The sequence below is a fragment of the Falco punctatus genome, assembly GCF_963210335.1.
Source record: "Falco punctatus genome assembly, chromosome: 1".
Lineage (NCBI taxonomy): Eukaryota > Metazoa > Chordata > Aves > Falconiformes > Falconidae > Falco > Falco punctatus.
Window position 1 is genome coordinate 59,319,098 of NC_137580.1, and position 24,990 is coordinate 59,344,087.

General features: G+C 42.8%; 2 protein-coding genes across 4 annotated transcripts in view; one reads left to right on the forward strand and one right to left on the reverse strand.

Moving 5' to 3' along the window:
• The window catches only part of PPAT (phosphoribosyl pyrophosphate amidotransferase), a 55,199-nt gene extending 40,476 nt beyond the window's left edge, over positions 1–14,723 (reverse strand). Inside the window, exon 1 of the mRNA XM_080385774.1 lies at positions 14,007–14,723. Coding sequence (XP_080241900.1) covers positions 14,007–14,134 — 128 coding nt within the window. The 5' untranslated portion in view covers positions 14,135–14,723. The remainder of the gene's footprint in view (positions 1–14,006) is intronic.
• The window catches only part of PAICS (phosphoribosylaminoimidazole carboxylase and phosphoribosylaminoimidazolesuccinocarboxamide synthase), a 47,755-nt gene extending 23,644 nt beyond the window's left edge, over positions 1–24,111 (forward strand). For all 3 annotated transcript variants that reach the window (XM_080385748.1, XM_080385749.1, XM_080385750.1), the window contains 13 exons: positions 1,175–1,246; positions 1,962–2,363; positions 3,794–3,859; positions 4,911–5,101; positions 14,717–14,765; positions 15,490–15,687; positions 18,284–18,462; positions 19,149–19,328; positions 19,419–19,532; positions 20,783–20,866; positions 20,987–21,167; positions 21,924–22,082; positions 22,777–24,111. In XM_080385748.1, coding sequence (XP_080241874.1) covers positions 1,175–1,246; positions 1,962–2,363; positions 3,794–3,859; positions 4,911–5,101; positions 14,717–14,765; positions 15,490–15,687; positions 18,284–18,462; positions 19,149–19,328; positions 19,419–19,532; positions 20,783–20,866; positions 20,987–21,167; positions 21,924–22,082; positions 22,777–22,943 — 2,042 coding nt within the window. In that variant the 3' untranslated portion in view covers positions 22,944–24,111. The remainder of the gene's footprint in view (positions 1–1,174; positions 1,247–1,961; positions 2,364–3,793; positions 3,860–4,910; positions 5,102–14,716; positions 14,766–15,489; positions 15,688–18,283; positions 18,463–19,148; positions 19,329–19,418; positions 19,533–20,782; positions 20,867–20,986; positions 21,168–21,923; positions 22,083–22,776) is intronic.
• The last annotated feature ends 879 nt before the right edge of the window (positions 24,112–24,990 follow it).

Consider the following 24,990-nt stretch of genomic DNA (forward strand, 5'->3'; position numbering starts at 1 on the left):
GAAACTGGCTGCTCAGGGCCTGGGCGGGCGTACGCTTCGCTGGATGGAAAACTGGCTGGGTGGCCAGGCCCAGAGAGCGGTGGTGGATGGAGCTACATCCAGCTGGTGGCCGGTCACAAGTGGTGTTCCCCAGGGCTCAGTACTGGGGCCAGCTCTATTTAATATCATTGTCAACAATCTGTATGAGGGGATCAAGCGCACCCTCAGTACGTTTGCAGATGACACCAAGTTGGGTGGGAGTGCTGATCTGCTGGAGGGCAGGAAGGCTCTGCAGGGGGATCTGGACAGGCTGGACCGATGGGCCAAGGCCAGTGTATGAGGTTCAACAAGGTTCAGTGCCAGGTCCTGCTCTTGGGTCACAACAACCCCACGCAATGCTACAGGTTTGGGGAAGAGCGACTCGAAAGCTGCCTGGAGGAAAAGGCCCTGGGGGTGCTGGCTGACAGCCAGCTGAACATGAGCCATCCGTGTGCCCAGGTGGCCAAGAAGGCCAACAGCATCCTGGCTTGTACCACAAATGGTGTGGCCAGCAGGACAAGGGCAGTGATCGTCCCCCTGTGCTCAGCGCTGGTGAGGCCGCACCTCAAACACTGTGTTCGGTTTTGGGGCCCTTATGACAAGACAGACACTGAGGTGCTGGAGCGTGTCCAGAGACGGGCAACGGAGCTGGTGAAAGGTCTGGAGCACAAGTCCTATGAGGAGCAGCTGAGGGAACTGGGGGTGTCTAGCCTGGAGAAAAGGAGACTGAGGGGGAGACCTTAACACTCTCTACAGCTCCCTGAAAGGAGGTTAGAGCAAGGTGGGTGTTGGTCTCTTCTCCCAGGTAACAAGTGCCAGGTAATCAAATTTAGATATTAGGAAAATTTTTTTCACTGAAAGGGTTGTCAAGCATTGGTACAGGCTGCCCAGGGATGTGGTTGTGTCACCATCCCTGGAGGTATCTAAAAGACATGTAGATGGTTTAGTGGTGGACTTGACAGTCCTGGGTTAACGGTTGAACTCAATGATCTTAAAGGTCTTTTCCGACCTATACGATTCTATGATTAATGGGTTAGGCTAATGGATTATGACATTTTTAAGTGGATAGGCATTACCTGCAGAGGATGACAATAATATTAGCACTTTATTGGTCTAAGTCCAAGTCTATTTTACTTAAATCTATGTATTTCTATAGATGATGATTCTATAAGCACTACCTCAGAAGACAGATCTTGTACGCCAGTAACAAAACGGATGGTCGGGACAGGTGAGTATTAATTTCCATGTATTCATTCTGAAATGAAATTGCATTGTAATTTCAGTACCAAAGCTGGACCAAGCAGATCTCTACTGTAAACATGGCTTTACTTTTCTACTTCTGACTCCAGTCTAGCTTTATCACTAAACTTAAAAATTAGTTTCAAAGCTCTGTTCCCTGTCATGAGCAAAACTTGCATTAATACTGTAGTTCAACTTTGCATTCTATGTTTATCTGATGAGCAGCATTTCCTACTTCTGAATACACAGATAAGATTTTTTTTCTTTGATTGAATCCCCAGTAGCATTTTCATTTGCATGATATTTTGCCATGCCATTCTAATTTGACACCATACTGGAAAGCCATTTTATTATCAATACTGGTATCTTGTTGCTTTAAAGCTTAAGGCGTATTGCTTTCCTTCATGCAGCGCTTGGATAGATCTGTCTTTAATTTGACAACAGCAACAAAATTACACTGACAAAATGTGGAAATTTAGATGCCTTAGAGAAACAAGAGGTTTCACTTGCTACATATTTTGCATACTTGAGAGAAATGTAATCATGTATGATGTTAACACCATAAAGTTAAAAGATTTTCATAACAAGGGAGTATTATAAACATTAATTAATCCCTCAGCTTGTTACAAAATCATTAGCTACAATTACACTTTAATGTATGTATATTCAGCAATACTCAGTTGTTGTTTCATTTATATTTTCAGACAATCACATCCCCTTGGAAGAAGCACAAAATCACTTTAAAGTTATTACAGTTAATGATACTGGAGCAGGAAAACACTGGAGTGATAATGAAGTCAGAGCTCTGATAAACATATGGTCAGATGAAAAGATACAACAAATGCTTGAAGGGGCCACGAGAAATAAAGAAATATTTGAGGAAATTGCCAGAAGGCTAATGAAACGTGGTATAGACAGAGATTGGAAACAATGTCGCACAAAGTACAAGAACCTAAAATATGAATACCGTGCACTGCAGAAGGAAAATGAGCATCTTGGTAATCCCAGGAGAAAAATGAGATTTTACGATGAAGTTGACTGTATCTTAAGAAGACAGCCTCTGGGTCCCTCAGGCTGGGGATGTGAAAGTTCAAGTCTCCTATCAGGTACTAAAAACTTCAGTGATGAGATAAAGCACTTAAAATGAAAAAAGTTGCCTTGTTGACCTATGCTGTAGTGGTAAAATATGTTGCCAGAATGGGGAGGGAAAATAACTGAAGAACCTGTATCTGCATGGTCACGTAGGACATCTGCATTCATGAACGGAAATGGTCTTTGGAAGAATTTAGAAGTCAGAACATTAACAAAAAGTGAAAGCACCTGAAGCATTCAATGTTATTGGAGAACCTTTGTGCTTTTGGAAGCTTAAGCGAGATACAGTGAAATGGTGCTAGAAAATGTGGCAGGTTTTAGAGGTGATATAGCAGGCATGTGAAATCTTACAGAGAGCTCCAAGTTCACACCATTTAAAACTGCAGAACTGTAACAGTCAAGCCAAGTGCAAGGACTCCAATAAAATTAAACTCCATTCAGTTCATACCATAGTCAAGAGAGAAAAATACAGGGCAGTGATGTTTATTTGAGCACTTGTAATTATATTAATTTTGCTAAATTAGAATCAGTTTTCTAATTTTTTTTTTTATTTTAGTATCAAAAGACCTCAGATCTAGGAACCAACAGCTCACCTTGTGTATGCTGTAAGGGTTCTCATGACTGGCCAACTGCTCCAGCTCTCAGGTATACCTGCCCTTGCTCCAGGCAGATCAGATGCTCTTGTAGAAGCAACTTAACCACTGCAGCTTAAAGCTGAGTGAGTTATGGTAAACCAGAACTAATTCTGATTTTTCTCAATATATTAGATAATAATTTGCAATGTCGCAAATGTTAGTTGAGGACTTGAACCACTTCTGCAGCAAAGGCCAGATGGACAGCTTGAACAGAAACTACTGGAGTCATCCTTAAGCCAGCTGTCCTCAGTCATGAATCGGAGCCCTAATGTGGTGTCCAAGGGCACCGTACGGTAATGCCATTAGCTGAGGCTGGAATGACATCCACACAGCCATAGGCTGACACCACTGCTTCTCATCTGCCTCATTCCTGTGCTCGATCATTCTTAAGACAGACATTTTCTTCCAAATCCAGAAACGGAAGATATTACTGCTCATTTCTGCTCTCCATGAATGGAATTTGTCAACACCAAGAATGTTTGAGCCAGCCTGGCTGGTTTACATTTTAGCATGCTGGAAAAGGACTGTGTAGTCTGTGTTGTGAATGCTGATGCAGGAGACAGTAAAACAATAACCTTTCAGAAAAGAAGCTTTAGTAATTAAGCTGTTCAAGGGATCTGCCAAATAAATGTCTCCACCCAGATTTTGTGGGCCAACCCAGTACCTGACTTTTCTAGAAGACTCTCATTGCTCCAGGTCACTTGTCCCAATGCATTTGCTTTTGTAGTATATAACTTTTTGGTGTATGACTGACTGTGCTTTGAGAATCACTGCAAAATACTGAAGTCACCTTGCTTTTCTCTTCTAAGTTTCAGTGGGAGATGTTACAGCAAACACAGGATCCTTGAGTATCAAGAGAAAAACATGGAATGATGGTAAGAGCCCCTGACTTTATAAAGCATCTATACACTGCTGTTGAATCGGATGCGAGCTTCTAGTTTCTAGTACTTGAGCAGTTAAAAAAAATAATCCTAGAACTTAACACCAAGCTCCATTTCTTCTCTCACCCTCAACAATGTGCAAAAGAAAAGTCCTGATAAAAATGTGGTCCTAAGGAAAACTGCAATTTCTTTATTTAGTCCTCATCCCTGGTATAAATGAGATAACATCAGAAAATACTTCTTTGATTTATAAGAATCAAGTGCAAAGAAAAGAGAAAAAGATTTTTAATAGAAGATATCTTACCTGTGTTGCTTAGAGGAAAACAAGGACAGTATCACAGTCATGGTTGTGGTTTTCCGATATTATACTATGTGTCAGTAAATGAGAAATTACATGTTTAGACATATAATGTGTACCATGTAATGTCTAACGTGTTGTACAAGGGAAAACAGGTTAAGACAGCTATTCCAAAGAGAAGATATGATGTAGAATCATTGAGAGAAAAATTAAGGGATGGATAGAAATATGCAGCATGTGATCTGATATAGGAAAGATCAGGAGCTTATTTTTATTCCTGGCAGAATTGTCAGGCTCTAAACGATCAAAAAGTCCAACAATGAGGGACGACAAACTTGTTTTTTTAGGAAGCTCACCCCTATTTTAAATACTAAAACGATGTCTTGTCTACAGACAGATCTGAACACCACAACACTTCTGCATTCAACCCGCCCAGGCCACCATCATAAACTACTAACAGGACTAACTCTATGTGATTAAATGTACTTTCATTATTGCCTGTTAGATCAGTACATCTTGCAGAAGGCAGTAGCTAGGCAAAGCTGAAAGTTTTAAATATCAGTGATTTTTACAAGGTCTGTTCCATTCCTACTCGCTGTTATACAGTGACCCCTTACACAACACCAGCAAGGCAACAAAGAGCGTAACAGAAGGACGGCATTAGGAAAATCTAGCTTGTGCTAAACTTCAGTGTCAGCAGTTCATTGACTTGTGCACTCTAACTACATATTTTGCTTTTGTCCACAGAGGTGTCGCCTGTTCCACTTAAGAAAAGTGCTTCTGAAAACACCATATTCCACTTCCAAAAACTATTAACAGAGAGAGTGCACACAGTAACAGAAGGCAAAAACTTACTGTTAGAAAGGCTTTGTAAGCAGGAAGAAATGCAAGACCTCAACAGAACACAGCTGTATGCTGATCCGTCAGCCATACAACAGGTTGGTTTAATGAACTTTCTATAAAATTAGCATGCAAAGAGATTCTCTCAGATAGTAAGAAAGTAAATAAGACTTATTTATGAGTGTAGGTCACCCACGAGTACATGCTTGCTCCCCTTCAATATATTCACTTTCAGTCATTTAAACAAGTTACCATCATAATCCTTAACTATGAGCTTTTAGCAGTGACATCAGTTAGTCTGATAGAAGATGTAACTTCTGCCTACATGCCTTGACTCACCTACATGCCACAATTAACAGGCTTAATTGAAAGAAAATAATAACTTTGACTGATGAAGGAAAACATATAGTTAAAATTTCATCTCATAATTTCCAAATTACCATCTCTATGACCTTCCTAGCAAGTTAGTCCTCTGCAATTAACCAAACAGCTGAAGCCGTAAGAGAACAACTTCTTGGTTAGGCAAGGCTGGTGGGGAAAACATACCACCTAATTCCTTTATCAGCATTTACCCTCCTCCTGGCCTCTCCACCTGCCTGTGCTAGGGTGGGGGACCATCCCCATCTGCCTGCTGAAGGTATTGTGCTGTGCAGAAATGAACTTGAGAATTCAATGAACCAGAAAGAAAGTACACAAAGTCGCTGCCCACCTAGAAGGGGCAGGCATGGGTTCTGGTCCCTGGACAAGGGGTCTGCCTTGTCCAGTAACCAAAAGTACAAAAACCATAGAAACAGTGCAGGGAACAGTGACGTGGTAAGTGACAAATGCCATGCCACAACTAACCACACTTTGCAAAATCCTACTAGCCACCACTACTTCATTTTGTGATTGTGTAAGTAATAGCCTGCACTGCCTGCAAGGCATGCTTATCTAGGGGTTTCCTTTCAAGCAAAACAACTCAGTTCTGGATCTCAGTCATGTCTGGGCATAGACTTACACAACCCTGCCAAAGCTAGGTCAGTTCTGGGCACACACAGGGGCACAACTGAAGTCAAATCGTCAAGTCCTTACTGCAGCAGCAACAGCCGCCAGCTTTTTTTACACAGAGGCCTAAATTCCACCCAAGTCTCTCTTTACAACATCTTACACAAAAATGTTACTGGATATAGTGCTTTGTTTCCTGCTGTATGGTTAATTATTGTCTTATTAAATCATTTATGAGAGACATTATGAAGGTAAATAATTTTCACCAAGGTAGATGTTGTCTGCCATTTGACTACCATTTTTTAAACAATTCTGAGAAGTCAGAGAAAGATTCCTAGAAAATCAGTTTTTTGATCATATTCATTTATACAGTGACACAGATTTACTATTCTTCCAGTGTATGTTTATATACTACTTTTCACATTGGTTTCTCAGTACAAACCACCTTTGACTTGTAATACTAGCAACATTGTGAGCTTAAAAATCTTTCTCCTCTTTTTGCAATGAGTTGATTGGAAGATACACATCTTGAACTTGCGTTATATTACTTGCATAGAGAACTGCTGTCTTTGGTAGGAGAACAAGGGATCTGTCCCTGCCATCATGGCAGTCAGGTATCCTTCTAAAACATGCCGAGCCAGCTGAAGACCTCACCATTCCTAGCAGTACTAATATCACAGGTTACTCCTTCCACCTGTGAACCAGAAAAAATGTACTCCAGTACATTTAAACAGTTTAGTTCCATTTTGATTCAAATTAAGTTTTTAAAAATACTTTTCTTTTTTTTTTAATTTTAAAATAAAATAGTATGGATCACTTATATCTTCTGCTCTACCCGCTGTGTTCCATGAGTGCAAGGCTGAAGTTGATTTGATAACTCATTGCAACAAGAAGATCCCTTTTTCTCCATGCTACTCTGAACAGTCCAATGCTTGCTGGATCCCCTATAAACCAGTTCAGCTCACTAACCTGACAAAAGACTAGCTCAGCTGGGGAAAAAAAAAAGTGCAGATGGTTTTCTGTGTGATTTGGAGCAGCCCAGCAAGTTCTCAGCTGTGCTAGGCCTAGGTTTGAGCAGCTCAAAGGTTGTTTTTGTTGCAGTATGACTCCCTCTCAGAAGCAAGGCTAACCTGAGGGAGGCAGTTGGAACTGCAAAGACAAACTGCACTTAAAATGCGATGCACAAGGATCCCAATCTTTCCAAAACTTTTCTGTCATTCACTACAATGTCCCCCCAAAAACTTGCTCCCATAAAATAAAAAAGTAAAGACTTAAATTTATTCATTAAAATAAGCAGACCTTTCAAGAAATATGTATCTGGTTTTAAATGCTGTTGTTAAGGTGAGAACTGCATAAAAACACTGAGGCAAAGGACTGTCTAAATTCTTAGTAGGTCAGAGCAGAGAACTGCAGAGCACACTTGGCTTGGAAACTGTTCATATCAACACTAGAGGGTAGACATGAAGCAAGAACAGAAAAAAACCTCAAGTAGCTTTCCAAGTAAAAGTTTTTTTCTCAAAAAACTTTCCAGAGAGCGGGATTTACCTCACAAACAAACGTTCAAAGAAGGTGGACTTCCCCTTGTGTGGGATTCCACTTCTATTCTGCTTTGTGACTGGAAAGTATAGCTAGCTTTTTGTAATTGTTTTGTCAGAAGGCTATCTGCTTTTTCCCTGCTGTTCACATTTATTTTCAGTCAAAGATGGTAAGAGATGTCAAGTGCATGGGGAATTTAGCATCATCAAATATTTATGTGCTACTCCCATTTATACAGATAACAATTCATTTACTTGAATATGTAGGATGCTGAGATAGATAAATCAAAGTGGCATCAAGACCTTTCTTCACTGCAGTTGTAAATTACGATTCCACATCACTTTTTGCTTAGAGGCAAAATAACATGAATGTTGCACATTTAGGATTCCAGTTGTCAGGAGCTGTGGGCTGTCTCCTTTTGACAGCATCTCCCAGAGTAGTGACAATGGGCTAAATACAATGTGACTAGAGTGAAGGATTTCTCAGAAAAAGTCCCCTTGAAAATAGCATTAATCCAACTCGTCCTCCCAGTGTATTTTTATATCCACTTGAGCTTGTGCTGTGGCTCTGCTCTGTTGACAGCTTTGCATTTATTACAGCCACACAATATTTAGTCTAGGCACCATTATGGGCAAGTTAAGTGGAACTTGGGACACTGTCTGACATATGCTAAACGGTTGTGTGTGAGAATACTACCATAGGACTGACAGGGTTTGGGGACGAGAGACCTTCTTAAGACATAGATCCACAACATGGTTCCTTTTTACAGAAAGGCCAGACCAATCTGTTTCCATGTATTTTCATGCTGCTGGGAATCTTAATATAAATTACATCATGAAAATGATTGAGCTTAAAAATCAAAACCAACACTGAGTAATTATGGCAGGAGCAGCAGTCCTGTAAAAACCAAAGATCTTTGCTCTTCTCCCTCAAATATCTGCACTATTACCAAGGAGCCAGATTACTGTGAGGACAAATCTGTCTCCTCCCCAGTGGCAAATGGAGATACTGAAATTTTCAAGGTGTGGCAGATAAATGGAGCAATCACCACTCTGACCTATATTTAAAAGTTCCATTCTTCTCTAAAGCACACTCATTCACTGAGATGAATGGGTCACTCTACATGTCTCAGATAGGGCTGTTACCCTGGAAAGTCCTCTGAATGCCCCATTTAGATTATTTCCTGGTAGACCAAACTATATTTGGGCCAAATGCCTGGAGAATGAGCTTCAGGGAACAGAAATGCTTGCATTCATGTTGGATCCACAAGCTCTGTCAGCATCACTGTTGGCCTAAAAAACTCTCCCTCCACACTCTCAGCCTTTGTTCCTTCTAGCAGCAAGGTCTCCTTTGTGTTGGCACTAGCACTCACATGGCCAAGTGGTTAACCGACTGACAGAACTGATTTAAATTAAAACTACACTAATTAATAAAAAGCCCCTCCAAACAACCCTGCTTTTTTAAGTTCAGGGAAAGTAGTGTAAGACATGGCAGAAAGAGCAGCCAAGGCAATTTATTTGAACTGAACTACCCAGCAGGCATGTCCCATGCTGTGTACAACCCTCCCTCCGTTCATTAGGCTCAAATTTAAGGTATGGGCAAACAAGCCAACAGAGCAATCCCGTGAAAATTACTGGAGAGCTGTGTCATGCCTACATGGATGATGTAACTACAGTCAACGTGAAGAAAAATGAACAGTCTCACCCCAGCGAAGGCTAGGTTAATCTAATGGAAAGTCTGTTGGTCACAATAAACATTAAGGGCTGCCTCCAAAATGTCCTCTTGTATCTACATTTTGGCACCACTTCCCTCCTGGTTTTTCCGCTCATTTCATTCTAGTTGGTTACTCCACATCCAGAGATAAGAGCTGCGACTGAACTGCATTCTGTGACATGTACATCTCAGAGATTTGAACTTGGTTAGAATGGAAATCTGGCTTATCTTCACTTTCCAAAAAAGAGCATGCAGGAACCTGAGCTCTGCAGGAAGTTATGTAAGACAGCCAAGTGGCTATAACAGCTCACCACAGCAAAAAAGTCTTGCTGCCTATCTCTTCCTACAAGAGTAAGCTTTATGGCATGTAATTAAACCGGGCTGTTGGCACCTAGCAGCACAGAATGCCCTATAAATGTAAACCAAGATAGAACAAAATGATAAAAAGTGGTAACTCCATCCACATTCATTCTGTGTCTCTGAAAGTAATCGAAAATGTTTTACCAGCACATACAGCATGAATGTTCTGCTAAAACAGCATACAGACTCAATCACTAGCTAGGCAGACATCTTACCCAGTATATTCCATAGAAATATGGTTAATTACAAAATTTGGCATTTAGACAGTTAAAACATTTAACACTGCGGTTCTTGCATCTGGGGATGGGGGATCTGCTGAACCCATAATGGGCTCTCGAGATGAAGAGATAAATATGTTACATACCAAATTACCAGGATCATTCCCTGTAGCATGTCTATGTTACTCAGAAAATACCCATCCAAATACTATTGCATTTTAAAGCTTTTTGTCTGAAAGATTCACCGTGTAAGAGAGGGTACTAATAGCTTGTTAAATAGGCTTTTTAAAAAAATCTATCATGTAGCAAGAGGTTGTATACAAAACATAGCTGAGCACTTTCATTATGCTATATTGAGTGTAGATATTTGGAAGGATGGCTAATGGGAAGCGATCAGTCATTTTACTAGATTGAAAGAGAAGTAAGAATTCTTAACTTATATTGCTGATTATTTGCGTTCTGTTGTGTGGGTTTTAATAGTGGACAGTAATAAAGAAGGTATCAAAAAAGCATGCTGGCTGAACCTCCACTCTTCATTTACTTTGATTCTCATTAACAAATTCCATACATAGACCCAGCTGAGTTGGTATGAGGAGTATTCTCTGACTTTATAGGACTTCTACTTGCACAGAAGAGGCCTTTTAAAGACCTCTTCTAAAAATCAGTACAAAGCTGGATACATTCAGATTTCAGTATACAGCATTACTGCCAAAAATATTTTCCCGGGAATTTTGCAAAAAGTTAACAGAACTCACACTTGTTCCAAGATTAACTTTGCAAATTTGTCCTGGTCAAGGACTCAAATGACGTTTAATAGATTTGTAACTCAAAGTACTACTCCTCCCTCTCTCACCGCCCCCAAGAAAAGTCGTCTCCTTACCAATATCCTCTTGACTTTATTTTGGCATAGTGTCAGTGGATTTTGCACTGACTTCTCTGGATTACAAATGGTAAAGATGATTTAGAAGATCCACTTTAAAGCCTTGTTAATGTTGACACCAGAGTAACAGCGTTAGTTTTAGAAGCTTTAAAGTTTCAAACATAAAGAGAATTCACTAACGCAGCTGTAAAATGTGTTAAAACCAGATGTTTTAACTTTGAAGAAATCACTTCAAAATGGTCTCAAATTGGCACAATGTTCTTAGTGTGTGGAAGGACTTGATTAGCCAGTGAGTAGGAATATACTAGGTTTCAGTTTAATTCACAGTTCACCATTATAAACGCCAATAAAAAGCCATATTGCAACTTCTGCTACAAAGGAGTGTGAATTTAAGCCTCAACAATCTAGCAGCCCCTTTTGAATTAAAAACAAAACAAAAAAATCTCTTAAAGTTGTCGCTTATATCAAGATAGTGAAATTCCAAGTCTATCTTTTATCTTTCATGATATGCCTACTTGTGGTCCCACTCCAGAACCTTGCTTACAAAATACACGCCAGTTTTTCATGCAGAATAATTTCAGTGCAACAATGAGCACCACTCAATCACACGCTGTTGAATACATGCTTAAGTGTTTTGGTGGTTTGATCCAGCACGCGGAGTTTCAAGTTTTCAGTTACAAACATCCTCACCACTAAAGTAAATCTCTCCAGTGCCGTAATGTCTTTTTAACACTGTAATACAAACTACCAACTCATTTTAGGCCTTTTATCAGAAACAGCAAAGTCCTTCACATTGCTGCAACCAGCTATATCGGAACATAAAACACAAAGAACTTACATGTTTTTGTGGCACGTAACAAATATTCTGGATCTTTATGTATATAGATAATATTTCAAAGATTAGAAAATCTAGCATGTTCCCAACAGCTGCATCTTCTTTATGGGTCAGTCATCTCAGAAATGCAGTTTGATACAATGCCATGCCTGAATATTCTGGGTTTTTTAATTCTAAGATGATTTAAGGGCCAAATTCTGTAATTTGATTTATTGCACAGGACTAATTTGCATATAAAAGAATATGCTTATGGGTATCTGAGGCCAATAGTCATTACCTGAAAATCCTTACTAATTTGAAGGTGACATCTAAGGACTGTTATTTTCCAGTGGCCAATCAACTATCTGCCAGTCCCTTAGGCTTGACAGGGACCGTCCATTAATATTTACCATACCTCTTCCATATTTACTTATTTTCAAAGGGATACAGTTAAGAGACACTTCTTAGTTTTTAAGTTTAAAAAGAACAGGCTTGATGAAATTTACTGATACAGTTAATGTGAAATCTTAATTCTGGTTTTCAAGTAAGATTCCAAAGAGAAGAAAAACTAGCTGTTATCCTATTACTTCCTGATAAAGATGTCATCTCTTCTACACCTCAGAGCAGGAAAAATGGAAAGAGGTTAGAAAGAAACATTAAAGAAGGAAATGGGAACATTACCACCTCAGCTATTTAATATAATTTTATTGAGTGATTGCGAAGGTATACCTAATTGAACAGACTGTTTCACTTTGCAGATGCAATAACGTTTATGTCTCTTAAGAAAGCGTCCCTTAAAAAATTTGACAGTTATTGAGTTCGATCAGAACTGGAAGTAGTGCATGCATGCCTTTAGGTGGGTATCTGCCTGTAAAACTTGCGAATGGCTTACAGTTTCAATGGCAACATTAATATTACTATCTACAGTTGTGTCCTCCACAGGGAAAATTTGATATTAAAGAGCTCATGGAAATCAAATATACTTGTCAAGTGCCCATCAGAAAAAAAAAAAGAATATGTGTACTAAAAAGTCATGAAAAAAGGTCGCAATGAAAATTGAGATAATTAAGATGCAAAGAAATGAGAAGACAGCAATCATTTTATTTCCAACTAAGAAACCTCAGGTCCACCAGTGTAACTCTGTAAGCACACGTGAACTAAGATTTTTTTCCAGCCTCTTCATAGAAAAATGGCGCAACCTAAAGTGAGACTACTGATTACATGGCTTTGTTGTTCCTTCACAGCTCTACCGCTTCCAATAAGACCATTTTTGATGGACACTGGCAAATATATATAGTTTATGAATGAGACACCTGCAACCCAAAGAAAATTATTAGTATATGAGCGTCATGTAGGGATGCAGCATGTTACCACTAAGAATGTATGAAACTTAGCTGTAATAAACAGAAAACGGCAACGTAAACAATTTTCCATTGTTGGTCCAAAACAGTTTCAGAGCAACCTTTACATGTATGTGACCTCAAAAATACAAAGAACATAGGATTTTATCTTTCAGTGCATGTGTACTTAGACAAGCCCACTTGCCCAGTCCGTCAGGAATGCGCTTATTTAGCCCACGTGTGCAAATGAAGTTGAGCATGGTATATAGAGGTATGGTATATAGAGGTGTTTGTGTTACAGCAGCCTAGCGAGTACCACAGAACTAGCCTGTTGGGCGGAGCATGTGTTCCCACAAGGATACACCTTTCTGCCACCACTGAAAAAAATGATTAGCCTATGTCAGCGCACAGCATTATGACTTTGTATACCAAAGGGAAGCAGAACCCAAACGTCACTTTGCAGCCCTGCATCCCCGTGGATCACCGTGAAGCCAGTCCGTGTTACATCGCCGTAGGCGTGTTAGGTAGAACGTATGTTTCGTTGGATCCTAGTGATGGATCTAAACGACTACGGCTAGTAGGAGCCTAAAACTGCCTAAGCCCCACGCCGTGTCGGCAGTCTCGAACTGCGTGAATTACACACTTCACGTCAGCATCCCGAGTAACGCCAAGCACGACGGGCGGGCCCCGCCGCGGCGCGGCAGGGTCGGGGCGGCGGCAGCCGGTGAGGGGGACGCAATCCCGCCGCCCGGTTGCGCGGCCGCGCCGCGGGCTCCGCGCACAGAGACCCCCGGGCAGCGCGGGACGTGCGGCCGCCAGCAGGAGCCGATGCCACTTAAGTGAGATGCAGCCGAGGTCCAACGCACGTCCGAGCGCTGCTGCTCGGCGGGGCGGCCCGGGAGGGTGGGAGGCGGCGGGGGCGTTCCTTGCGCTTCGCCGCCGGGATGCTGCCGGGGCGCCCCGCCGGCGCGGAGCGGGAGGACGGGACGGGACGGGACGGGACGGGACGGAGGGGGCTGACCCCCGGCCGCACCTCTCCCCTCCCAGCCCGCTCCTGCCGCCGGCGGCACGTGCCGGCGCGGGTCCCCGACCACCCCGGGGCTGCTACCGCGGAGACGCCGGGTCGGGACGGCGGCCCCGTGCCCCCCGCCCCCTTACCTGTGCTGCAGCCCCACCAGCCCCAGCGTGATCACATGGGGCACGTCCAGCTCCGTCGGCCACACGCCGGAGGCGATGCAGCCGAACACGCCGCACTCCTCCCGGATGCCCAGCTCCTCCAGCTCCATGGTGCGGGCGGCACGCGGCGGCGGGTGGCCCCGGACCCCCTCCCGCTCCCGGTCCCGCTCCCGGTCCCGGTCCCGCTGTGGCGGCTCCCGCGCGCTCCTACCGGCGCCGCGCGCAGCCTACAGCGCCGCGCCGCGCGGGGCCGCCGGTAGCCTGCCCGCGCGGCCTCTCATTTACATACGGGGGGGCCCCGGCCCCACACCGCCGCCTCGCCCGTCCCCTCCCCGCCCCTGCCCCGCTCCCAGCCGGGCCCGCGACCCCGGGCCCGCCGCCCCCGCCGGGCGCCACAAGCCGGGGGGGTGTTTGCCCGCGGGGCGCGGGGGGCCGGGGGCCGGGCGCGGCGCGGCGCCGGCATTGGCCGGGCAGCGGGCCGGGGCCGTGTTTGCACGGGGGTGGGGGGGCCGGAGCTCGCCCGGGGGGCTCGGCGGGGCGGAGAGGGGCCAGGGCCGCCCCCGCCGCGTTGGGCGGCGATTGGCGGGCGGCGCCGCTGCCCGCTGCCCCGCCTGCCCGCCCCTTCCGCCAGCCCCTTCTTACCCCGGCGGCGGGGCCCGGCGGCGGTGCTGAGTCTCTCCTCTGTGCCTTAGGTGCCCGCTCCCGTCGCCGCCGCCGTGGCCATGGCCCCCGCAGCATCAGGTAACGGCCCGCTCCCCGCGGGGCACGACGCGGGGCGCCGGTAACGGTCGGGGGGTGCCGGGCCGCTGCCTTGCTTGGCGGAGAGAGCCCTTTCCCCGCAAAGTTTTATTTGGTTGGGGGGGGGTGTTCAGTGTGGGTGTCCGCGCCCCGGCCGGCGGGAGGGGGGGCGCGGCTGCTCCCGTCCCGCAGCAGGGGCGGCGAGCGGCAGGTGAACGCTTCGGGGCGAGCTTCGCGCCTCACCCGCTACGGGCGGGGGGGGGGGGCGGGACGGGGGACGTCGGGGTCCTGCCGCTGCGGGCGGGCGGGGGTCCTGCTGCGGGCGGCTGCCGTGCCCGCCCGCGCCGTTCGGCTGCCTGAGCTTCGGGCGTGTCCCGGTGCTTACAGAAAAGAAAAAAAAAGCAAACCCCCGCGGGCGGGTAGAAGCGCTGCTCTCCAGCGCGCACGCCGTAGCCCCGGCCCAGCAGCGTGCAGGCGGGCGCCGCGGGCACGGCCGCGTCCAGCGGGGCTGCTCCCGCTGAACGGGGGCGCGGGCAGGGTTTTGGGGCGATTGCTGTCGCCCTCGCCGCTGGGGGGGGAACCGGGCTTAGCGTGCCCTTCGGGGTCACTGCAGCGCGGGATGCTGCCGGGTCCCGCTTGGCACGCAGCCGCTAAAGTATGCGGGCTCGGCGCACTTGCATGCGCAAGGGAAAACTTTTTTCCGCCTAATTTTTTTAATTATTTCTAGACCTGAAACTTGGTAAAAAAGTTAATGAAGGGAAAACGAAGGAAGTGTACGAGCTGCCAGATATCCCGGGATGTGTTCTCATGCAGTCGAAAGACCAAATAACAGCGGGAAACGCGGCCAGGAAGGACCGAATGGAGGGGAAGGCTGCCATCTCCAACACGACAACTAGCTGCGTGTTCCAGCTGCTTCAAGAAGCCGGTAAGTATTTCAAAGGTGGAATACGTGCCTGGATATCATGGATATTGCTACAACACAGTATTATTTCTATATATTGGTTTATCCTGCCTTGAGGCTGTAATGGGTTTTTGGAATGCTTTTTCTATTAGATTTTAGTTACACTTTTCCCTCTGGTACTACAGATCTGGGTAGGTGATTTCTTCATTTGGAAGATGAGACTATCTACTGAAGTAATCTTCTAATCGCAGATAGCACTTCTTTTCCTTGTTTGGACGCACCCCTCCTAATCCTCCTCTGTACTTGTCCGTTCTCCCCTCCCTCCGTGCCCTCTTGCCTGGAATACCGGACTAGATGCATCTCCTGCAGAGAAATCACTGCTAGCTAATGGCACTACCAGACCTATGTCTAAGCTGTTTGAAATTTGTGTATTAAGGTTAAAAGATTAAATCAGAGTACCTTTTTATATTTTTCTTTTCCCTTTCAGTTGTGTGCTATATCAATTTAAAGTTTCTGTATGATTTGTACTTATATGCATTTGCGATACAGTCCTCTTAAGTGTTTATCAGCCCAATTTAATGTATCGGGAACAATGCTTGCTTCTAAAAACCTCAAAATATTTCTGACGTTACAAGTGAGTTTTCATGGAGTACCTAACTAACTTGAATTACTCGAGTAAGTTTTGCACCAAGCTTCCAAAAATGGAGCCCGTATCTTTGCCTTGAAAAAGTATTTTGAACTGCCTCTTTGCAACATGCATACTTCTCAGGAATTTGCGCTGGTGGGTTTCTAACTTGAATCTGCAAATGGTACTATAACACAGGTAGGTACCAGTAAACTTGGTTAAGGCCACTTATAGTTGTGCGCTCAGCACACTTCAAAGCATTCTTGTAGAAGTCTCGCAAAGACGGCTTCAAGTATCAGCTGAGTTACAGCTTGTAACAAATACAAGTTTTAGAGTAGTAACAGATGGTCAAACAGTAAAGGCCTAGTGTGTTTCATATGTGGGGAAGAGAAAGATGGTTTCTATAGAGTTTTATCTCCCGTATCTCTGTGCAAGTAGTACTTAAAATATGGGCTGAGACAAAGATAAGTCATTTGGCATAATCCTCAGTCACTGGCTTTCTTGAGAAGCGTATTGTGCATGCGGTACGAAGTAGCCTCCAAGGTCTGTCTTTCTGATGATATTTGTGGTTGATTACCAGTTTTCATTTAGGAATCTTTAATGAGATGTTTTGCCCAATTCTTAAATGGCAACAGATAAGATAACAATAAAAATAGTATACAGATATAAACTATGAATGTGAAGAAGCCATGCTGCAGACCTCTCAAAGGTCCTCAGTAACTTCAGGTGCTGCGGGAAGAATGTGCGGAGTAAAGTGTAGCTGCATTTTAAAGCAACAAAAGAACTTTCAGGGTTCTACAGTTTGCTTATTTGACTGGCATAAATTGCAGATAACGTGAATGCCTTATTGTATAGGTAGTTTGTTTGCTTTGCGCAACTCTTCTTAACCTACCCTTTCAAAGGTGATGATTTACAAAGTTCTGTTAAAGTTTCTCTCCGTTTATAAAAGCAACTGTCGGCCCTTTAAAAGCATGCATCTGCACTGGTGAAAAATGTAGTAGTAAACCATGTAGGGGCCGTAATACCTGGATTTAGAAGTGACTTAATGTGCAGTTGATTATTTAAATCATTCTGGCCTTGAGGGCAGTGCAATAAAATCTAAAGAGTCAATGCTAATACTGTATTTTAAGACTTTAATTCTTCATGGCTCTGGAAGTGGAATGGAATACAGCTACTTCTTGGTTTGAATGGATGCAGCCCCATTGTCGGGTTTCTGGCAGATGCCAATTGGGCTTAGCAGTTGTCTTGCCCTGGGGGGAGCAAGGTGGGACTTTCTTCAAGAGTGAAATGGAAAAAAAGAGCCATTTGGCACTTACAGTGCCTATCTACGTGTGTTTGCTGGCCCCGGTTAGTATGGGGTCATCTTAGAGTTATGTGAGAAGGTTGACTTGCTGCAGCAGGTTTGTGTGTGTGTGCTTCTGAGCCTGAAGGTCTTTTAGCTAACAAATCATGAAGATCTCGTGTCCTAAATAAATGTTAGTTTGTAATGAAAGTGAGGACTAAGTCATTCTCTTCCTGATCCATCCTCCTTTATTGAACAAAGTAGTCAAGATTGCTGTGCTCCCTAGCTCCTTTTGAAAGTCTCCAGTTACTGTTCCTTGTAAAATGGATCTTCCACTAGAGAGCATGGTTGGGTACTTGGTTGCTGCTAACTTTTGTTTACAAACCAACCATACGGAGGGATAGATTTTTTTTTTTTTTGGAAGCTCTGTGAACAAAATTATTTGCAAGAATAGGATTTCTGACCAGAGCATAAGGTTCTGAGCTACAAGCGAGTGTTGTATGATAAAATAGGCAAAACTAGTGACTTGTGGAAGCTAACAACATTGATTGCCTTTTGCAAGGTCAGAGTGGGCATAAAATACCCTGAAGAGATTCAGGGTGTCCCTTAAGTCCAGAGAACAAGATTCGATTGTACTTAAAGATGGTTGTGACTCTTGTCTCAACTGTGGGGTGTGTTTAGTAATGAGACTAAGCATCTATCTTTGTATTTAGGAATTAAAACAGCTTTTGTCAGGAAACAGAGTGACACAGCATTCATAGCAGCTCACTGTGAAATGATCCCAATTGAATGGGTGTGCAGAAGAATTGCTACTGGTTCCTTCCTCAAAAGAAACCCTGGTGTCAAAGAAGGATATAAGTTTTACCCACCCAAAATTGAGATGTTTTACAAGGTAAGTTTCCTTTCCTGTGATGTTAATCAAACTTAAACAGAGAGAGAACTCTGTATCTCCTTTTAAAATGTTGACAAATTAAGCCAGTAATGCTCATATTGCTGGTAGCTTTGCCATACTGACGTTTTTGCGCATTCTTGTCCAACAGCTATTTTTGTCTAAAGTGCATATAATGTAATACTGGCTTACAGGGCCATCAAAGAATAAGAAGCCAAATGGTACATAAACCAGAAACTTGTTTTATTTAGAATGTAAGGATTTTTTAGGTGTAAGCTGAGGCATCAGTTGAAATTGATGTGTTCATACATTTGGAGAAATTAAACAGTTACTGCATGGTAAGGGTAAGTAGCTAGCTAGGCACTTAGCATTCTGAACTTCTTTAGGAATGTGTGCTGAAAGAAGTATCTTGTGAACTATGACCTAAAGTGCTGTTTGTAGTGTACCCTGTCACTTGTGGGGCACTGTCCAAACTTGAAGTGCTTTTAAAGATGTTCAGGTGTTACAGCAAGTGTTTTCAATGTTGCTGTCACTTTTTTTCACTGCTAATCATAAAATACTAGTGTAAAGCCTGGGTGTGGTGTTTTTTTTTAAAAAAAACCAAACAAAGCCTAGTATTTTCTAATGGTTATTTTCATCTTGTAGCCAGCTTAAATTACATGATGTATATGTTCTGGTTTTCTTAACAGGATGATGCTAATAATGATCCACAGTGGTCTGAGGAACAGCTGATTGAAGCAAAATTCTGTTTTGCTGGACTTACTATTGGCCAGACTGAAGTAGATATAATGGCTCGTTCTACTCAAGCCATTTTTGAAATCTTGGAAAAATCATGGCAGCCTCAAAACTGCACTCTGGTAGACCTGAAGGTATGAGTCTGATTTCTTGTTGATCCTAGATCTGACAGAAAGTATATCACTATATAGTTCCTAAATTGGGATTCTTACTGTCTTTTTTAGATTGAATTTGGTGTTAATATTCTGACAAAAGAAATTGTTCTTGCTGATGTTATTGATAATGACTCATGGAGACTGTGGCCGTCAGGGGACAGAAGCCAGCAGAAGGACAAACAGGTAGTGTTTTAATCTTTACCTTCCAAGTCACTTGGGAAGGAGAATGAAAAAACACGAACCCTATAGTTAAACATCTGCTTTCAGAGTGGCTTTTTCTGGATAGTTTTATCTTGTTAGAGTAGCTTATAAGGTACCTAATGCCCAAGCCTATTTTCATTAAATAGTTGATCTGGTTTATGGTAGAAAATCCTCTGCCTGTATATCTTCAGTAGGAATGCCCAACAAGCACTATTGACTGGAGCTTCCAGGGGTAATAAGAATTTTTGACTTGTTGTGCAGGTAACAAAATAGTTGGATAACAAATTGGTAGGAATAATAGAAGACTTGGTTCCCAGATCTGCCTCCAAGTTTCTCCGTTTATTCAGCGTGGTATCCTCTAGTAGTAGAGAACTGGTGACACATAAGAGGGATCTTGCTGGGAGGATGCTTCTCAACATTATTTTGGTGAAGCTTGAATTCACTATTCAGTTGTCTTAAGTGTTACTAACGGACTATCCACATATGAGGGGCTGCAAACAAACATAAGTTTGAAATAAAACTTGTCCTATATTTAAATTTGTAGCAATGACACTTGTCAAATATCTCTGACTTACCAGATAGTAGTTATGAAAGAACAAAGGTTTGTGAATGCTGCTGCCATGGAGCTTCTGTGACAGTTGTTGAGACTAGTAACAGAGAGCCTGTGAGAGAATGTGGCTGTAAGCCACAGGGCAAGATTTCAAAGGGGATGGGGGGTGTATTACTCTTAAATTAGGAAGCAGAACTGCTCTATTGCTTACTTTACCTGAATTATGTAGTAGCATACTCAAGTTAATTGCTCTGACAGTGCTTTTGCTCATCTCCCTAAAATAAGGTATGTGGTAATATCATGCAGAACGTAGGTTGGCTAGTGCAGACAATCATGTCGTTGCAAATCCAATTTTTAAAATTTTGTGTATCTTTCCTTAAATTCACCCTTTGAGAAGCTTCCAAAACCTTGGTACCCTTGTGGCTGAAAGCCTTTCATGTTGCAGACAGCTATGAATAGTAATGTAGAAGGTTGTTTAATGAAGAACCATCTCAGTAGATGTAAATAGCTCTTGCTTCCATATCTACTCTCCCGTGTCTATACCAATCTCTTGCTCTCCTTCCTGTGGAGTTTCTAGAAACTGCATAAATATTCCAGTTGGGGTATCCGTATGAATTACGGTAGCAAAATGAGTGCTTTGTGTACCCAAAACACTAACTTCAGTCTTTTTTTGTCTTTTCAGTCCTACCGGGACCTGAAAGAAGTGACTCCTGAAGCACTGCAGATGGTCAAGAGAAACTTTGAATGGGTTGCAGAAAGAGTGGAGGTACCTGTTTTTAAAAATAATGTATATAGACTTTGATAACTGCACATCTTCATGCCTGTTGACTGCTTTTCCCCCCCGCCCCCCCCCCCCCCTCCCTGGCCTCCTTCATTTTTTCCCCAGTTGCTTCTGAAAACAAAGAGCCAAGGTAGAGTGGTAGTGTTGATGGGATCTCCTTCTGACCTGAGTCACTGTGAAAAAATAAAAAAGGCATGTGCAGCCTTTGGAATTCCTTGTGAGTTAAGAGTGACGTCTGCTCACAAAGGGCCAGATGAAACCCTGAGGATCAAAGCAGAGTATGAAGGTAAATGCCATAGAACTACTGATTTGGATTGAAACAGTATCGTGTTCGAGAATTCCTTGGCAACTTAAGGATTTGTGTAGGTGTTTTTCCATGTTCTGTCAAACAGAACACCAAGGTGTTACAATGCTGTTCTACTCTTGCTAATTACACAGTGAGAAGCTATAGACTTCACTAAGCAGCTGGAGTAATGCGTTGTCCTACTGCGCAGCCACAACTTCCTTTACCCAAAGCCTAACCCAGGACCAGAACTATTTTGCCCGAGCCTGATTATGTTAATGCATCTATGGTAGCATCTTGCTGGTGATGCTGGCCATTCTGAAACAAGGAGGGGTGACGGAACTATTTATTTTTGTGGGAGTGTACTTTCTGCTCTGTGAAACTACAGATGTGGTAACAGAGAAGCACTTTGAGGTGAACTGTGTATGATTTAAGGAGAGGAGGAACACTTAAAGATGGCAGAGGTTTAATGGCTGTTACACAGCTAAGCAGCACCTATTCGTCTGGTACTGAGACTTCCCCTCGGAGGCAGACATGCTGACTTCAGCTATGGGAAAGCGTAGCTGGGATTTAAGGCTGCGAGATTTATAAGATTTTTATGTAAAAGGGGAAATTAGCACTAGAATTTTGTGTCCATGTTAACGGAATTGACAAAATAACTGCCAACAGAATTGTGGCCTCTGATACAACGTTCCCACAAAAGCAAGTGGTACAGAAGACGGTAGATGTCTTATTTCTGAATGCCTTCCTCCCCTCCAGGAGATGGAATCCCAACAGTGTTTGTTGCAGTAGCTGGCAGAAGCAACGGTTTGGGGCCAGTCATGTCTGGTAACACTGCTTACCCAGTTGTCAACTGTCCTCCGCTCTCAGCTGACTGGGGTACTCAGGATGTGTGGTCTTCACTCAGACTACCCAGCGGTAGGATGATCTTAAACTTCTGCTCTTGTTCTGACCTAGTTCTATTTTTGTTCTTGTTCTAGTTGCATACATATACAAACACATACACAACAAAACACTGGAAGAGGAGCTGGATATAGTACTGAACAAAATCTTTGAAATATCTTGCATATAGTCTTTGACTTCTTGATAGCAAAAAGCCCAGTAGGCAGAGCAAAGATTGCATAGGAATAATCTTCAGAAAGATGTAAACCATGGCTCATCCTTGCCTAACATTCCAGTTTGAAATTGGAGTTGGTATTAATGGTAATTTAAATAACGGAATTTTGTTCTAGAGCAGTGTTTTCCGTATGATTAATTATCTTTCTCCACAATTGGTGTAGGTAAGGGCTTAATTCTGTTACTTCAGTGCATTGCTACCTGTATGATTCTTGACTTAGTGACTTGAATGGATGCTTGGCAACTAGGAGGCCCAGAAGTCGGTTAGCTTTGTACAAGGAGAGTCATTCGGCATGCTGGCGTCTGGTTTAAAATGCCGTGAAGCAGTTCTGTTAGAAGTAGTGGAACACAGGACACTTCACTAGCTTTAAAACCGGATCATGTAGTTCCTGGAGGCTGAAACAAACATTGTCTTAAATTGTTCTTCAGAAGCAGGTGTGTGTGGGTTTTTTAACTGTAAAATATGGTTTGGTAAGTGGCACTCCTCTCTCTGCAGGTCTTGGCTGTCCTACTACTCTGTCACCTGACGGAGCTGCCCAGTTTGCTGCCCAGATATTTGGGTTAAACAACCATTTGGTGTGGGCCAAACTGCGATCAAACATGTTAAACACCTGGATCTCCTTGAAGCAGGCTGACAAAAAACTTCGAGAGTGCACCTTGTAAGTCATACTAACAAGTAACTTTTATCAGTTATGCAAAGATAATGGCGTGCATATTCATTCATATTAGGATTTACATTTGGATGAGCTGAAAGTCCTGCATCCTTTCTTACAGAAGAAAGCATTATTAGAGCAGCAGATGAAGTCTGTTTTGTCCTCATCCTTCCCTTGTGTATTTTTTTAATGTGACAGCTAAGGAAAAGATGGGGAAGTAGTATTTTAGGTATCTTTCTGTTGCTCCAAAATGGTGCTGTTCTGCTCTTTAGTGTATACTGTTAACTACAGACTGTCAAGAAAATGATTTGGTGCGATCTAAATAGAATCCAACTAGTCTTCTCTATTTCTGTAACAGTAATATTCTTCTATAGTAATAATGTATGTCTTGAACCTTATTAACTCAACTGGACCGCTAACTAGAGCCACTGCTGATGCTGTTCTGCTTGCAATGATGGTATGCTTTCTTTAGCAATAAAATGGCAACATATCCTGTATAAATAGGAAAAGGGGCTGGAAAAATGTTTTAAGAGCCTGGAATAAATACCTGCCTTATTTAAATAATTTATATGCATACATGTATTTTTTAAAAAATATGTGTGTGTATATGTACCCCATTGATACTTTCTGAAATGATGTGATAAAGTTGAAACCAATTTTCTTGTTCATACCAAGCTATAAATACAAATGGTTTGTGAGCTGTAACTAGGCTTGTTGCCTGTTTGCTGTAACTCTTGCCTAGTCCAGTCTTTGCCCTTTTATATACTAGGCAGATCTCTACCTTCAATAGTTCTAAAGGGCCTACATGATGTTGTCAAACTATCTTCATACACTTCAGTAACTCTAGCTATGACATATCTGTATTTCCTCACTCTGTTTCTATGGAAATTTTGCTGAACTGAAAGGGGGGAATAAATATAAAGCAAAAAAGTACTGGGGGGAAGTTAAGCATGACTGTCTTGTCTTTGCACACACCAATCTTCTGAGTAGGTATGATTCTAACAAATATGCAATTACTTGAGGTATGTAATACTTATGCTTTTACAATTATAAATAAACTATTGAATTCAAAGCTTCATGGAGATTTACTGAATACACTCAAAAACTAGCAATCAGCTGTAGAATGTAAATTCAGGGCCTTAAGTTAAATGATAATTGTGTTTAAAAAAAAAAACAAACACAAACAAAAAAACTCCAAACACCCCCCCCACACACACACACACACAAAACAAACAAACAAAAAAGCTTATGCACTAAAACCTGCACAGAATGGTATTAGGTGACAGTCTTCTGGAAGATGACGTTCTACTAACGTGTCTCACTGTTCCTGGAAGCTGTGTTGCTTTGGTCCTAATGTACTGCTTTATGATTGTGTGGTAGGTCAGGCTTACCCATAATCCAGTTACTTGCACTAAATGCCACAGCTGGCTTTCTCCTTAACAGGAAGGGACCACATCTTATCCATAGTTGTACGGAAGAGCTCTAAGCAGTGTTCTTAGCAGTGTTTTCTTCTGGAGTTAAGTGGCAGGAGTTTTAAAATTCATCAGCTCACACTAAAGCACAATAACTAGAACTCTTTTCTTGGTCTTGAGGACACTTGCTTTTCTAATGAATTTCTAAATGAAATGTCAATAACAGTGAGGGCTAGTGATGACAAAGAGGTTGAAATTCTTGGGTGGTGTACCATCTCTTTGGAAGTGCTGATGTAAAAATGAAGATCCTCAAGACAGTGGTTTTTAGCGAGCACTACTTACAAAGGTTGTACTCACCTGCATGCTTATGATGTCAGCTAGCTGTCCTAACAAGACAGTAGTATTCAACTAATAGAAAAATTAATGGGCAAAAAGAGATTTGTGTGAGTTGGGTCATATCTTGTAATTGGACAAGAACCAAAGCCAACAACTAAAGGAGACTGTGGCACTTCTTTCTCCTGGTGGCAGCAGCCTGCTAGCTCAGCTGTATAAGTATACATAACCTGGGGCTGAAGTTACACAAGAGGTAAAAGTGGCACTTCCTCTTCTTCCCATCCCTACCCAACACTACACTTGGTCTTGGCT